The sequence below is a fragment of the Chinchilla lanigera genome, unplaced genomic scaffold, assembly GCF_000276665.1.
Source record: "Chinchilla lanigera isolate Chin_1 unplaced genomic scaffold, ChiLan1.0 scaffold00030, whole genome shotgun sequence".
Lineage (NCBI taxonomy): Eukaryota > Metazoa > Chordata > Mammalia > Rodentia > Chinchillidae > Chinchilla > Chinchilla lanigera.
Window position 1 is genome coordinate 14,879,835 of NW_004955431.1, and position 16,170 is coordinate 14,896,004.

The 16,170-nt window shown below is 41.5% G+C and overlaps 1 protein-coding gene across 3 annotated transcripts in view; it reads right to left on the reverse strand.

Annotated features, from left to right (window-relative positions):
* Positions 1-317: 317 nt before the first annotated feature.
* The window catches only part of Tex26 (testis expressed 26), a 30,174-nt gene continuing 14,321 nt past the window's right edge, over positions 318-16,170 (reverse strand). For all 3 annotated transcript variants that reach the window (XM_005387739.2, XM_005387737.2, XM_013515719.1), the window contains 4 exons: positions 13,472-13,625; positions 8,859-9,035; positions 6,367-6,528; positions 318-1,733 (listed from right to left, as the gene is read on the reverse strand). In XM_005387739.2, coding sequence (XP_005387796.1) covers positions 1,672-1,733; positions 6,367-6,528; positions 8,859-9,035; positions 13,472-13,625 — 555 coding nt within the window. In that variant the 3' untranslated portion in view covers positions 318-1,671. The remainder of the gene's footprint in view (positions 1,734-6,366; positions 6,529-8,858; positions 9,036-13,471; positions 13,626-16,170) is intronic.

Genomic DNA, 16,170 nt, shown 5'->3' on the forward strand with positions numbered 1-16,170 from the left:
AATTGTCTCTCGTAGACTAGACTTATACCTTCACATCAGCAGGTAAATGAATTCTTTCTCTTAGCTCAGCTTCTTTGGGGCTTATCCACTAAACAAGAGGCAGCCACCCTCCCCTTGAACCTCATGTTCTCTGGTCAAAGAGACTTCAGTGGGCTGATCTAACCTGAGGCCACACATAATTCATGCTACTCATTTTTAGGCACTCCATAAGTTGAGGGAGAAGAGAAAACCCACAACCAGAAAGGATGATCCCAATTAAGGTTCAGCCAATAGAGAAGGCAAAGAATATGTTAAAAAATGTAAAACATCACAATCACTGCAGAATAAATTATTTTACTAACAGACAGATCACCATAATAAGTATAACATAAAGCCCAGTCACAATATTTAGAAATACACTGAAACAAAGTTATAAAAAAAAAAGGCTAGAAGTTAGGGGGTATAACATTATACCAAACAAATTCAAAGGGGGGAAAAACCTGGCTTGAACAGCAACCATAATATCAATTAAAATAAAATTCAAGGGCTGAGAATGTATCTTGGTGTTAGAGAGGTTGCCTAGCGTGCATGAGGCCATGGGTTCAAGCTACAGTATTCAAAGACAAAAAAGGCAATTCAAAGCCAAAAGCATTAACTACATCAAAGAAGAAATAGGTGTGAGTCAGCTTTCAATATCTGGGACATGTTATCCAACACTCACATCTTAAAGGAGGAGATGTTTCATTTGGCTCACAGTTCCCCTGGATTTAGTCTACGGTCAGCTGGCTCCAAGGCATGGTAGGGTAGAGATGCTTAATTCACGGTGGTGGGGAAGCAAGGCAAGCAAACAGTGCCAGAGAAAAAGAGGCAAAGGACCAGATATGGTACACAATGTCGTACCTCCATGACCCAACCAGATATAACTTGTAAGTGTCTTTTATTAATCTCAGTGGCTCCCAAGCCAACTGATTTGACACAATTAAGCTTAACCACCACACACATAAACATGGAATAAGGAAAAAGTTTATCAGTGAAGAAGCTCTGTAGAGGACATAAGTAAATCTTAATAGAATAAATAATATAGCAGCCAATATCCAAGAAATTCAAGGAGAAACTAACAAAAACATTGATGGTAAGGTAGTCTTAATAGTATTTCAAAATATGACAGTTCAAGTGTATGATTAGGGCAAAGATATTAAAGATCTGAAATAAATTAAATTTTTTCTCCTATATTCATGTGACACACAAATAAGTCATATATTTTATTAACAGCATTGGAGAATACTGATAAGCTTCTCAAACTGGATTTTATTTTACTTTACTTTGTTCAAAAATAAATCAACAATAAAAAGATATTTTAAACCTTCTAATTATTGACAAATTAAGAAATCTCTTCTATATAACTCCTGGTTCAAAACACAAATCAAAATAGAAACCACAAGTACCCAAAAGAGAAAAGGAAAAATATTATATCAGCTGTATCAGAAACAATTAATGCAACATTCAGGGGGATATTCACAGTCTTAAATATTTTATTGTTTAAAAATAAAACAAAGTGAAACCTATAAACTCACAACTATCACAACACATTTGAAGCAATTTGCATCTTATTTTTACTTGATTGTTGACAAAATGAACAGATAGGCCCTTGTGTTTCCAAAAATCTTCAGGTTTTCTTCATCCAATCTATTTTCATTTCTTCTCTTTGTCAATGTCACAGTGAGAACGGATAAAGTGGTCAAGTATTTGTCTGTCTGAAAATTATAAGGAAAACAGGAAGAAAATTTTCTTGTAAGTATTAAAATGCTTAATAGAAAAATTCTAGGAAGGAGGCAAATACCTGATAGTAGTTCTACATTCATGGCTTTGATAAGAATTCAAAAGAATCAAAGGATATTATGCCTAATACCTAAAGAGGCATAGTTGTATAGTTGTTAAAAGGAGTAAAATCGATATTCAATGGATCTGCAGCTTTATGGGAAGGAACGTGGACTTTAGAATGAACAACATCTAAGTTTCAGCTCTGCCCTGGCAAGTATGCATGGGCTGTTTAACTTCTCCCCTTCTTCATTTCCTTGTCTTTGACTAGAGATCGTGGTATGTACCTTGCACTGTTGGAGGAGTGGATTAAGGACATGTATATGAAGCACCTACACAGCGCCTAGCCCAACAAAGACATTTAATAAACAGGAGCCTCATCCTTTGTTATTAGGTGCTCAATAACAAATGGGGATGATGAACAAGGGAGACTTGTTCCAAGGTTTTTGTAGGAGTGAGTGCCGTTTTCCAGCCCTTAGCATTTTGGAGATAGAAATTTTTCAGGCTTTGCTACTCTTAAGCACTAACTGGTTGACCCTGGAAAAGCTCTTCAACTCCCTTCCCTCCATTTCCCCTTCCGTGAAATGAACATCTGTGCAGCAGTTCTGAATACTGATGACTCCCTAATTTTAAGAACATACTTTGGAAAAACGTAGAGTGGCGCTCCAAAGCTTTGTTAATTTCTATCTGTGCATCCGAAACCAACAAGAACCTTCCTATGCTTCTAGTCTGACCAAAGATCACTTTAATTACAACTTATGATAGTACAGCTATGTATCTGTCTCCCATCTCAGACGGCGAGCTCCCTGATAAAATAGGTTTACTTTTTTATCCATCCCTTATATCTAGTAAGCATCACAGATATTCAATCAACGAAGTTGAATAAATAATTAAATGTATTCTTAATGCTGAATCACAGACTAGCGAGAAATCCCTCCCAGATAGCCATATTCCTGAGCATTTTGGCTGGAGAAAGAAAGGGAAAGGAAGCTGCAACTGAGGAAGTTCACAGAAAACCAGATTTAAGAGAGTGTGTGATGGGTTTCCGCCCATACAAAATTCTGCCAAGCCATCATGGCGGCCATTTTGCATGGCGTGGGGGCCCACAAAGAAAACGTGTCCCACCCTAACTGGTTTCCGCCTTCTTCCTCCCCACCTGACCACTTCTTCCGATTTTCTTTTGCTCATGGGCGTCCACCCTTTCCCAATCGGTGCCTATAACGTCAGCTAAACCGCCCCCATAATACTCCACCCCCACCTTGCCCAGTATATGCTTTGTTCTCGGCTTCCTCTCTCAGAGGGTCCTTGCTTCTCTGAGCTGCCCTCCCGTGCAAGCAATAAAGGCTTTCTTTATCTTTGTTCTCTCCCTCGCGCCTAACCTAACAGTGTGTAGTTATCTGAAGTGGGTAGATGACCCAGTCTTTACCGATGGAGAAATAATTCTAAGAATAAGCTTTTGCTGTGGTCTAAATCAGATCTAGGGGACAAAATTTGTTAAAATTGTTTGGACACTAAAGACACCTAGTTTAATATCCTCAAGTTATAAGTAAATTGAATATATAGGTTGACCATCCCTTATCTGAAATGTTCAAGACAAAAAATGTTTCAAATTTCAGATTTTTTTGGATTTTAGAATATTTTCATAAACACAGTGAAATATCCTGCAGATGGGATCCCAAGTGTAAGCATGAAATTCACTTATGTTTCATATGCATCTTATATACACAGCCTGAAAGTAATTCTATAACATACTTTTACTGCAGATGCACTTTTTTAAAGCTGCAACCCATCACATGAAGTCAGGGGTGGAATTTTTGGCCTGGTACGTGATGTGAGTGCTTCCAAATTTTAGGATTTCTGACTTTTGAATTAGGGATGTTCAACTTGCACCAAATGCTGGTAACACACAGAGTTCATGGAAACAGAGCGTTCACCTTCAGCTGCTCCCTCCTCCTTTCTTCTTCCCTAGCTTTATTTATTGCCTGCCTTCTTGAAGTTTTCTCTATCCCTGCTCCACCTGCCATCGATCCACCCTGACTTGAACTATTACCTAAGGGAAAGGTTTTCCCTTCTCCTCCTGCTCCTCCTCCTGCTCCTCCTCCTCTTCTTCCTTCTCGTCTTTTTTCTCCTCCCCTCTTTCTTTTCTGTCCTCCCCCACTCCTTTTTCCTCCTCTCCTCTCTCTCTGTCTGTCTTTGTCTCTATTTCCATCTCTCTCTTAAAATGCTTCTGTTCTCGGCTCCTATTCTATCAGGACCTACTACCTATACAGGAACCATCTAGTAAAATGATTTAAACTGGGTTGATAATTCAGCCTTAGACATCTACCAGGTATTTTATATTCTGTCTATCAGCTTAACCCCACCACAAAAGAATACTGTTGAGCTATCCACCAGCAGAAAAGCATTTATGTCATCCCCAACAGTAGAAAATGACAAGAGATTTGAGACACACAGACTCAAAGGGAACCTCCTACTTGCTTGTCAGCCTCTATCATAGCTGGCTTGATGAGTGAGCCATTCTAAAGCAGAGCTGGGAAAGAAAAGCTAAAAACCATGGGAAGCAGCTTCTCTTTCCATTAGCCCAAGCAGCACAAAATAGTGAAGCTCTGGCCATGAGCCTCTTGTTACCAACCTCCAGTGCTACACTAAGGAAACCAGGAAATAGAATACCCAGGAATAAACAAAAAACCTAGCCCATCTTAATGTTATCTTGATTGCTAATAGGTCGTATGTCACCTCTCTGGGGAGGAAGACCTGACTGAGTGGACAGATAGTGCTAGCTAGAAAGGTCATCTTCTTGTAGGTATCTTGGAGGACATAGGTGCCAAGTTGAGCAGAGGTTTCACAAGTAAGGGCACTGCCAAGGCTCAGATTGCACATGACACACAAACAAGAGACCAAGATGCCTGGCAGCTACCATGGTTCCACACAGCCACAAACAGTGGCTGCATCTATATATGGCCAGTCTCTGGGCAGATGGGAGCATCTGCTTAGGAAAGACAAAAATTCTCCTGCTATACTGTCCAACACATGTGGCTCTTAGAGTTAAAATGAGCTCTTTGTAAAATGCAAAGGATGATTTTGTAAATGTGAACCAAAGCTGGGGAAAGAACAGGAAGGCAGCTTGGGTTTGGTGCCAGCTTTCTACTCTGCCTTTGGGGAGAATGGTACCAGCAGACCTTCTGGAGCCTGCTGGTTTCCTTCTGAAGTGTCAAACTGGCCCAGAGGCATCTGCTGGGAGGAATGAGGCTCTCAGTGGACCATACATACTGTAACTTCTGCCTCAATAGGAAGCAAAACATCTGCTTCTCATACTTTGCTGAAACCCAATTTTTAGCACTTTTAAGGGTGGAAATACTTCCTTTTACTCCAACACAGACACACACACACACACACACACACACACACACAAACACAAACACAATCTGAACTACGAAAATGTTTAAGTCTTGTTTGCAGCAGGATATCCCAAGGGGGATAGGTGTTCCATGAAAATTTCAAAGGAGCCAGCATTGTGACTGGCTGGGGATGGGTAAAGGATGGTGGCTGGGCTCTGAGAGAATTAGGTGGGAGAGCTGAAAGGCTGCTGAGCATCTGGAGCAAGTCCTGAGCTTAAGCTTGACCACATGACACAAAATAGCCCATGATCCCCCAGTACCTTTAAGCACAAAGTGGAGCAGAGGAGATGTTCTGTCAGATGTTAGAAAAACATTAGAACCTCTACTTAGATTTACTTTTGAATTCCTCCTCTAAGATGGTATGTTTCCTAAAGGACGTAATACGCTAGTGTGGTGTTATATAAGCACACTTCACATGATTCATACGAGTGCACGGTGGGACGGGGGTATGTGCTCAAACATGAAGAGTAACAATGCATGTGATTGTGGGAGGGTGCAGGGTGCAGGGTGCGCTGAGATTCAGGTATGGGAAGAGTTGTGTTTTTTCTCCTCATACTCTTTCCTTCCTTAAATGAACACTTTACAGGCTCTCAGTTAGACTGACCAGTTGCCCCTGAGATACTCCCAAATCTATCCCCACCACTTAGCTGCAAAATGTGATAAGTCTTTGTTATGAAAAGTGACACCATCCTGAGAATAGCATCTGCTGTCTTTGCCAGTGTGAAATATGAAGGTTGTCATGGACCTTAAACAGCCTGTCACAAGAAAGTACCACTAAATAGGAAAACGTAAAAAAACAAAAAAACAAAAAAAACAACAAAAAAATACATGGGATAGTGCAATCATTCGCTGGATAAATAAATTAGCTATGGGAAAAAGCAATTGATCCAAAGCAACTCAACCACTGGCAAAATGAAATCAGAAATAGGTGAAAAGGTCTATGTCTTCTTTTTATAAGTGTGTATATCATCACTGGAGCTTCTTTAAAGAAAATATTTTTTTCAATGGATTGGAGATTTCACAGTATAATAAGGTTTTCTTGAAGCACTATTTTTCTTTCTGGTGAACATTCAGCTTTAATGCCTCAAGATGGAAACAATTGCTATTTGGCATAAAGGAATGTATTATGGTCTGTAAATGCATGAAATGCTGACTTATGCTTTTGTCTTACCTTTGTAGGAAACACTCTGAAGGTACTCATTGACTTGAGAGGGAGTAAATGAGTTCAGGATGGTTAAGAAGTCCAGGTAGGCTTTCCCATAGTCACTTTGGTATATGGTCTGTTGCTTCGTGCGTTCTTGATTCCTCATGTAGCTGTGCAGCACAGAAGGAACTGCAGAAACACAGAGAGGAGGAGAGACATAGTGGCTGTTACTTGAGCAGAGATCTCAGGCCCCTGTCTCTGAACACGTCCCTGATACCCTTGAGCCCAACTTGGACCTTATTCAGTATCCTTAATCACACTGGAAACTACGTCATGGTATTAATCTGATTCCTCCTCTGGCTAGGGGCTGTGCCCAGCTGCTGAAACTTGGCTGCTAGAAGTGGAGGGATGGAGACAGTGGCCAGAAGGTGGAGTTTGAGCACGATGTTCAGAACAGAAGTTCTCCCAGAACTCTCCTCATGTGCAGGGCAGTGGGTTAGGATGATGACCGTGACATTACCACCTGCTTACTAAACAGCAGCCTTTAGTTGCTTCTCTTTCTTTCAGGACGTCTCTTGTGCAGAATTGGACTGGCCCACTAGAAGCCTCCTACCAGTGACCCAGGAGTCTAAGGAGAAACAGTTTTGAAGAATGATGACATTAGGGGCTGTGGATTTGGCTCAGTGGCACAGCGCCTGCCTGGCAAGTACAAGGTCGTGAGTTCGATTCCCGGTACCAGAAGAAAACAAAAAACAAACAAACAAACAAGCAAAAAGAATGATGACATTTACAGCCAGTACTCCACTGTCTGCTTAGATTGGTGAAGTAAAAGGTACAGGCAAATCTAAGTCAGTTTTATTCGATTGTGAATATTGTTTGCTTAATATGGATTCTGAGATCTGTGAAACTATCATTAAAAGACAGACACTGTGAAGAAACTAATTTCTATGACTGGCTCAATCTTTATAAACCTTAAGAACTCTTTGACTGTTGCTTCTAGTTCCAGGTGTCCTCTTTGAAGAGTCATTGGCCAAATGGAAGGACCAAACCAATGAAAGTATTTCATACTCCCTAAGAAGAGTGCTTGTAGGTCTGAAAATGCTTTAAGTGGGAAAGAGAGGACTCAGAAAGCATTTGACTAGGTTTTCATAAAATCACAGATTTCTACTAGTTAACCTCCCTGGGAAGAAGTAGTCAGTGGCTGGAAGTTTAGCAAGAAATACTCCAACTGTTAGAACTCATTAATTGTTGAAATATTGATGACAAAGGAAGGAGCTGCCTTGGGCTTCAGGGTACTATCCTTGGGTGCAGAGGCTGAGATGGCGTTGGGTGGAGACCTTTCACGTATGACTTAAGTGCTCTAGACTGGCTGTGCTACCTCCCAACACAATTCTGTTACTACCTGATCTGAACTCTATGCCAGGAATAAATCACATCTCAGATTGACACCAAGTTATCTTCTTGGAGATGACTTGCTTGGCCATGGAACTTTAAAAAATTAGGAACCAAGATCTTAAAAGAATGAATGCTAAATCTGAAAATGTCTGAGGCCATGTGCCATGAGAATACCCTTCCAATGAATAATACCTCTAATTTGATTCCTGCCCAATGTTTTCCTGTCATTTTATGGCAACTACACACCTCGTTTTATTTTATAGGGAGGAAGCGTTCCTAACCTCAGCTATTGTCCCTCCCAGGCAGACCCACATCACTCAGCAGTCCTCTGAGATGCCCTGTTCCTGTCCCCAGGGCTTGAGGCTCTGAGCCACAGAAGAAAGGCTCCAAATACTCATCTGAACCACTGGCCTTCCCATGACCACCACCAAAACTGGATTCCATGAAAACCAGCCTGAATTATATAGTAAGATCCTGTCTCAAAAAAGACCCTCTGGGTTGAAGAAAACTCTTACAGCAAGGGGATAGTGAAAGTGGGACAGACAATTGCAACTGCTACGTTTCCAGAATTTTTGTGCAAAGTGTTTTTCAGGATGCAGGCGCAAACCTTGGGAGCCAGGCAGAACCAAGTCACCCCTAAGCTGAACCTAAAGAAGGAGAACAGGACCTGGGACCTCTGTTAGAAGTGAAGGCTGCCGTCAACAATTGCAAGATGGACCAGAATAACTGAGGGACGGGAAACTGCAAATAGCGCAGAATCACACCTTCTGTCAGGTGGGTGTGAGCAGTGAGTATTGTTTCCTGGTTATGGACAATGGGCCCTTCAGTTCCCCTCACCCTGTGCCCTTTGACTGATTCCTTTGCTACATACATGGGCACCGGGAGACCGAGCTGAGCTTGCCCCCCTGCCTCCTTGTTTAGAATGAAGTTTGCTCATATACTTGGGGTTGGGCCAGGGTCTCAAACTTTCTAGACAAACGCTTTGCCACTGAACCACATCCGCAGCCCCTTTTTGTAAAAACTGAAGCCATAGTATTGGCTTCTGTATGTCAGGCAGTGAGGCCCTTGATGGGTGGGTATCAGTAGACTCTACAAAATTGTATGAAAACTAAATGTCTACTTACCTAGGCCCCGAGAAGCAATTGGCAGGCTTGAGTAGCATCCATATCTGAAACTAAAATCTTGTAACTCAGGAATTTTAGCTGGAATTTGGTAATTCCGTCGAAATTCAGTGTCTAGAGGTCTGGGAAGGAACTTTTTCCATTCCAGGGACACCTGAGAACCTTTCTTAACCTTTTGAGCTAGGGTGAGAGTGGAAACAAAGTTAGTAATTACTCCCGGTGAGCTATTTTTGAATAGCATTTCACCATTTTGCTTCTGACAGCAGCTTCTAATGTATCATATTAAAACTCACTCTTGTATTTAGAGATATGGTCAGGCACATGAAGTATATGCTGAAAGGATTATAAGTAGTTTCTAACCAATACATTTGTCCATTAGCAATGTCCTTTTGTTCTGCTTGATAGTCACAGAAGGAGTCGATCACTCCCCCTACATCTGCCTTGTCCCTAGGGAACAGAGTGAGAGGTTTGGGATATGGCTAGCACTGCCATATAAAACAAAAGATACCAAACTGAATTGAAGATAAACAATGAGCAATTTTTCGCATAAGTATGTATAAGTACTCATTAGCTGCTAGGCAGACTGTTTTTTAATTTGCGTAGTCTGGCAGCCCTAGATGGCTTGGTGTGTATCATCCCCATTACATGAAAAAGAATCATTCAGAGCTTATCTCTTACTGATGGAGGGTTAGGTAATACCATTGTCATTAGAGAATAACAACATGATTATTTCTTTAAACTATCGCTTCTAAAAATATTCATTAAATATAGCATCATTAAATATCTGTGAAGCACTAATTAAACACCAAGCAGTTCTACAAACGCTGCCAGGTTACACAGAACATCACAAGCCATCTCACTTAGAATATGCTCACCGCTAATTCTTCCTGCAAAACCTTAATTCAGACACCTACAGCAACATCTTATTCAGAAGGAGAGAGGTTAAAAACATAAGTTTGATAATCAATGATGAAGAGTGCAAATTACTATTGACACTAGTCAGTTTTCTTCCAAATTAATTTTTCACAGATCTTTTTCAAAAGCAAATTCCAATACACACTGTATATCAAAAGATTCATAGAGGCATCTACTGGTGTACATAGTATACCAAAGGATACTTAATTGCATCTGCCAGCACCAGAGAATACTTTAATATTGATTTTTAAAAATGATCTGTCTCTGGTAATCTGAACAACTACTTTGAAGATAACAATATGCAATATAATAACCATTGTTAGTTTCCTATCATCTTGTTTTGAAATTCTGTATCTTTTAAAAAATTCTCTTTAAAATGAAAAAAATAAAGATGTGTATAGACCAGCAGAGGAGGTGTGGATTCCACCACATGCTGCCTGTTTCTTTGGATTACCTAGGAGAAAAAGATATAAATGCTTACTGGCCTCAGCGTGACCTCACAAACTGCCCATAAAGATATTTTGGAAATTCATCTGGTATTGTTTCTGATAACTTCCACTCCTAATTTGGTTTGTGTCATTTACCAATAGTTTTATCTGAGAAAAACAATTTCTGTTGGAAATATAGGACACATAGGTCTACCTAGAGCTACCATTAAGTTGCAAATGTTTTCATTTCTAGATGTGTTCTGTGTTATTTGTCAAGGTTATTAATAATTATATTATTGTTCTGCCTTAAGATAACCTCAAACTACTATGATTAGAAAGCTATTTTCAAAACAAAGAGATAAGGATTGTGGTGAATCTGGCAACTGTCATCACACTGGAAACTGGTTTTCACATGGAGTTAAGATGTCAGAATCACCTGGGAAGCTTCACCTCATCTCAGACACTGAGGATCTTGAGAAGTAGGGGCAACAGGGTCTTATACTGTGAACAAATTTCCCATGTGCTGAGGAATTGCTAAGAGCTTGAATAAGGTGCTACAGAAGTCCAGGGTATGTGAGGTTAGGAGAAGAAGAGGAAGACAAGAACCATGGCGACAGGCTTCGAGGATGGGTCAACACAGAAGCAAAAACGTACAGTGTGCCCATGAAATGTGACTGGTGGACTACAGGCACACAGGACAGGAAGGAAAGGCTGAAGGTGAGACAGGAGAGATGAATAGAGACCAGGCTAGTCAGGATCTTGAATGCCTTTCCACATGGACCAGATGCACCCGCATAGAATTGGGATCATGGCAGATAAAAACTCAGAAAAGGCACAAGGAGGACTTAAACATTCCCTGAGTTCCTATGAAGACAAAGAATAAGCCTTATTCCTCATTGATCCTCTGTACTTACCCTGTAGTGGGCCTCATTAAATATTTACTATCTTTATGAGTGAACAACAAAAACAACTAGAAATATAATTGCTATAGATTAGCAATTAATGTCTGAACCACATTCTGGTGATTGCCTAGGTGATATATGCTTAAGGTAACTTAGTCAACAGTACAATGTTCATGCATAGTGTGAGCTTAATTTTTCTCAACTGATGTCTTTGTAAAATTTCAGTTACTGAGCTCCTCCAGGCATACTATGAAGGGGAGGCTCCTCGGCCAACACCTGAAACCTCCATCCTGGGGCTGAATTATGGCAGATAAGATAACCATGATCCGGGGCGCAGCTGACCCAAGCGCTGGACCCTGCCCAGGGGTCCCTCCTGCTTAGCTCCCCTGGTTTCCTCCCCACTGAAATCGTGATACTATACCAGTAAGTTAGGCTGAAAAATAGAAACGGGTCCCTTTAAGATGAGACAGGGCGCTGCAGAAAAGCTCAATCCAAAAGGACCCCTTGAAATCACTAAGACTTTTAGAAACCACCAAGCACATGGTCTATAGCAAAGGGGGAATTGATTCTACTGTTTTCACCAGCTGTTCTGTTTGATCAAAACCAAATTCTCCAAGCCTCAGTGTAAAAACAACCACCTTTTAGTGTTTTTCATTCATTCACCTTAATTCAATAATGAGGAGAAAGAAAAAAGCTAAGATGTGGTCCCTGTTCTTAGAAGCTTCAAGTATTACAGAAACAAACACAAATAAGATCATTACATGTTATGTGATAAACCCTGCAAACGAAGTTAGAATTGGTGGGGCTACAAACCACATGGGAGAACCTTCTCTAGGCATCTAGAGAAGCCTAGATCCAGAATGAACTGATAGGTCACCATAGACCAAAAGAAGAAACGGAGAGGTATTTTATACAGGAGGAAGCCAGGTGTGCAGATGGAGCCCACAGGGAATGTGATGAGTGTACAGAAAGGGCAACAATTTCCAGGCGGGTGTGGGTAGGCAGGGGAAAAGGCTGGAAGCAAGGGTTAGATGATACAGATAATACAGCTAAGATGCTTAACTTTTATCTGAGGACAACAGGAAATCTCTTAAGGATTTTAAGCTAAAAGTGATGTCAATTTGCACATCCAGAAACTCAGTGTGGACAGTAGATCAGAGGGGACAAGACTAGGGGAGAGAGAGTTAGGTTGCAGGTAATCCAAAGAGAGGTATTGGTAGTCTGAACTAAGACAGGCCAGTGGGGAGGGACACAAACAGATGGAACTGAGAGAGTTACGAGGGAATCTTGACAGGTCCTAGGTATTTACCTGCACATAGGGAAATGAGGATTTGCTTATGCTGGATGGAGAACTTGGATTGAGAACTCAAAGACGTCTTTTAAAAATGTTGGCATTTCAAATGTTTTCTCATTATCTTTAATGTTTATCTGCACGTATAGAGGTCTTTTAATCCCATGCCTTCCCAGCTTCAAAGAGTATTTTCCATATATTCTGTCATTCAACAAGTATTTCCTGGGCTCTTTCTGTCTGCTGTGTCCTGAGTAGATAAAGATGTTAGGTGAACTTAGGGAATGGTGGAGAAAAGCATACAATAAAAACAAAAATAACAAAACACAAATGTCAGTGACAAGTGATTTCAAAGTATGAAATCCTAGATGCAATGGGATGAGGGCGTAACTCTCCAGATAAAATAGTAAGAAAAGGCCTCCAAGGGACAGTGACATCAAAACTGAGGTCTACAGAATACCAAGAAAAGCCACGGAGGGTATCTGGGGAGGAGCATTACGGGTAAAAAGGGACACTGGCAAAAGGCAGGAAAGAAGCAGGCATCTTACAGGAAACAAAAGAAGACACATGCAGCAGCTCAAGCCCCACAAATGAAGCAGATAGAATAAGGAGGTCACAAGGATCTATTTAACAAGCTCTTAGGAACCCACAGAAGGAACTGAATTTGGCTTTTAGGCAAATTCAGGTAAATTTTAGGCAATTCTGGTAAAAGAAAGCAATAGAATAATGGAATCCAAAGCCGGCATGATAGCGCATACCTATATTCCCAGCACTCTCCCCACATCCTTGACTGGCTAATTTCTCTTTATCCTTCAGGATTGGGAAGGGAAGCCCCTTTTTCTGAGCTCTACCCCACTCACTCCACTGCATATTAGGCTAGATACTCTATTCTCTGCCCATAGCAACCTGAATTTGTTTCTTCAACGTGCACCTTTTTATACTTGAATGTTTTTGTTTGTGAAATTTCCTGTTTTGTGTCTAGACTGAGTTCCTAGAGGGAAGAGACCATATCCGCGCTGCTGACTGCTACAACGGCAATGCCAAGCACATGACCAGGGGCAGGAGAAAAGCAAACCTGTTCACCTGCGGCTGGGTCCACAAAGTCTCTCATAGTACAGGAAATAAACTGGTCTGAGAGTGTCTTCTGAATTTCTTCCATGGAGGCAGGGATTTTCCAAGGGAGGCAGCTTCTTGGTGTCATCTTTGAATGCCCTTTGGGTAGTGTCCACTGAAATCCCTATCATTACAAATAAAGTTTTCAAGAGAATCCATACACGTCCACCTAATGCAGTCAGGAGGTCAGTGCCTGTGCATGTGTTCTTTGGAACCCTTTACATCTTGCTACAGCGCGGCAGTTGCCTGTGTGTTAGAGGACAGTGGCCACTGGTTTGCAGAGCTGTAACACCAGTACTGAGTGCTTGATTCCGACTTTTTACACTGAAGACAACAAAATGTGCTTGAAAACTCCAAAGACGTCCTCCCAACCAGACTACCGCTATCGCCAGCTTTTCACATGTTCCAAGCAGCACAGAGAGTGGCCGCCTTTCCCGTGGGAGCCCCAGACAGAAGACTTGCCTCACAGGCAAATGTCTGAGCAACATCACGAAGGGCAGGCTCTGCCTCTGCCTCACCGCCAAAGACTCTCAAGGCTTATACAGCTTGAGCCCTCCGCCCCTCTTCTTACCGTCTTCCCTCTCAGGACCATACTTCCTACCGCCCTCAGAAATGGAAACCACCAGCAAAGAGCCTTCCCCACCCCCTCCCAGGCACCGCCGCTTCACTTGCGTCTGCTGTGAGGCGAGAGGAGCCTCTGGTGCTCCCTAGATCTGTCCCCTTTAGTCTGCTCCGGACCTCACTCCAACAGTCCCACTTCTCTTGAGACTAATTTCTCTCTCTGCTGAGCCATTGCAAGCAGTGAAGCAAGCTTGCCTTTATTTCTCCTATGTTACAAAGAAAACCCTCACTTTCCCTGCTGCCTTCTCTTGTTACTAAGGTGCTTGTTACTTTCCCTTCACACTGACCGCAGTACCTATGCTCACTGCCCCAATTTATATTTCAAGTATGTTTTAATATTCAAGTTCTCGTTCAGTCCCTCTTTTCTCTTATAATGTATCTGTCAAAGCAACCAACTGTGAACATAGGATGTCTGCTGAAGAAGCCCTTTGATGTGTAGAGGTTCTCAATCTGGCTTTTGTTGATTGCCTGGTCATTGGACTACTTAATGTGTATCTGCTTGCAGGACTTGGACTTAGAGTAGATCCCTTAGATAGACTGTGAGTGGTGTTTGCCAAGACTGCAGGAGGCAGAAGTGCAAGAACAATAACAGCGCCATTATTATTGTATCTCTGTTTAATGTCAGGTTGCTGAGGTTCAATGCCTAGATTGATAGGGTCTGCAGTCCGGTGCGACACTCCTTGGATGAAAGCGCAAGGGACAATACACTATGCCAGCTCTGCTTGAGCACCTTTAATAGCTTATAGAGGAAGGAAAATTATATGCCCATGAGTTATATACAAGGGGTGATTAAAACATACACGTGTGCTAAATAGTGAAAAATTTATTGAAGTGAAAGACACATTGTTATTAATCCTCCTCAAAATTCTCCCACATGCTTCAAACACATTTGTCTCATAATTCTTGCCACTTTCTAAAACAGCTGTGGAAGTCTTCTTTTGTGTCTTTACCAGATGTGATTTAAAAAAAATACAGTGGAAGCTGCTGCTGCATCCCACCCAACAAAAAGGCAGGGCTGTAAAAACATTTTGGTGCGTCCTTGTCCACTTTATTCACCAGACCTGGCATCATCCCACTTCTGGCGCTTCCCCAAAATTGAAAAGTAAAGGTTTTGAACTGAGTAAAGGCAGCCGCAACAGCTCAACTGAAGCTATTCATGAAGGAAGACTCCAGAACTGCTTCAGAAAGTGACGAGAGCAATGGGATAAGTGTGTTCAAAGCACTGGAGATATTTTGAGGGTGATGAATGGCAATGTGTCTTTTACCATAATACATTTAAAATATATAAATACTATATCTGTAGATTGCACTGTCTACATACATATACAGTATAATATTTTCGGCATTACTTTTTAAGTTTTAAGGAAAATATTTAAGAGGCAAATAGATTTTAGTGAATGGATGCCATGAGGAACCATGGGGTATGTATGTTTGTGCTGATGATTCTTAAGTCTACACCTCTAGCCCCTCTCATACATGAGCTCCAGACCTGCATTTTCAATTGACTGGTGGACATATCACCAACCAACATGCCATCACCTGAACTTATGTTCTTCTCTCTGCCCTTCCCTGCCTAACCTGGTCACCTGCCATGTTCCAGCTTGGTGAACCGCATGGGCATATCCCCAGGCATTCAAGTTAGAAATGTGAGCACTGTCCCTCCCTGTTCCTCATCGCTCTCTTTCAATCATCATATATTTTTCATTCGTCTACCTGGTCATCTATTGAACGCACTGAGGTGGTTCCATCTCAGGCGGCAGTCAAGTAAATGAAACCATTTACTGCGACCGACCACACACTGCCCTCTTTGATGGGAGGATATGCAGTGTCAAAACACACACAGAGAAGAGTCAGTTTCTTCCACTCAGCAGAGAAGAAAGTGGTTTCTTTTAAGCTGAACCTAGAGGAAATATAGGACAGATCCTTTGGTGGACAGGCAAAGGACACTGTAGAGAAAGTTAACAGTGATAAAAGCCATGGAGGTTTGACAATATACAAAATATCAAACACAAATGCTTGTGTATATCTTTCATAGCAGTACTATTCAT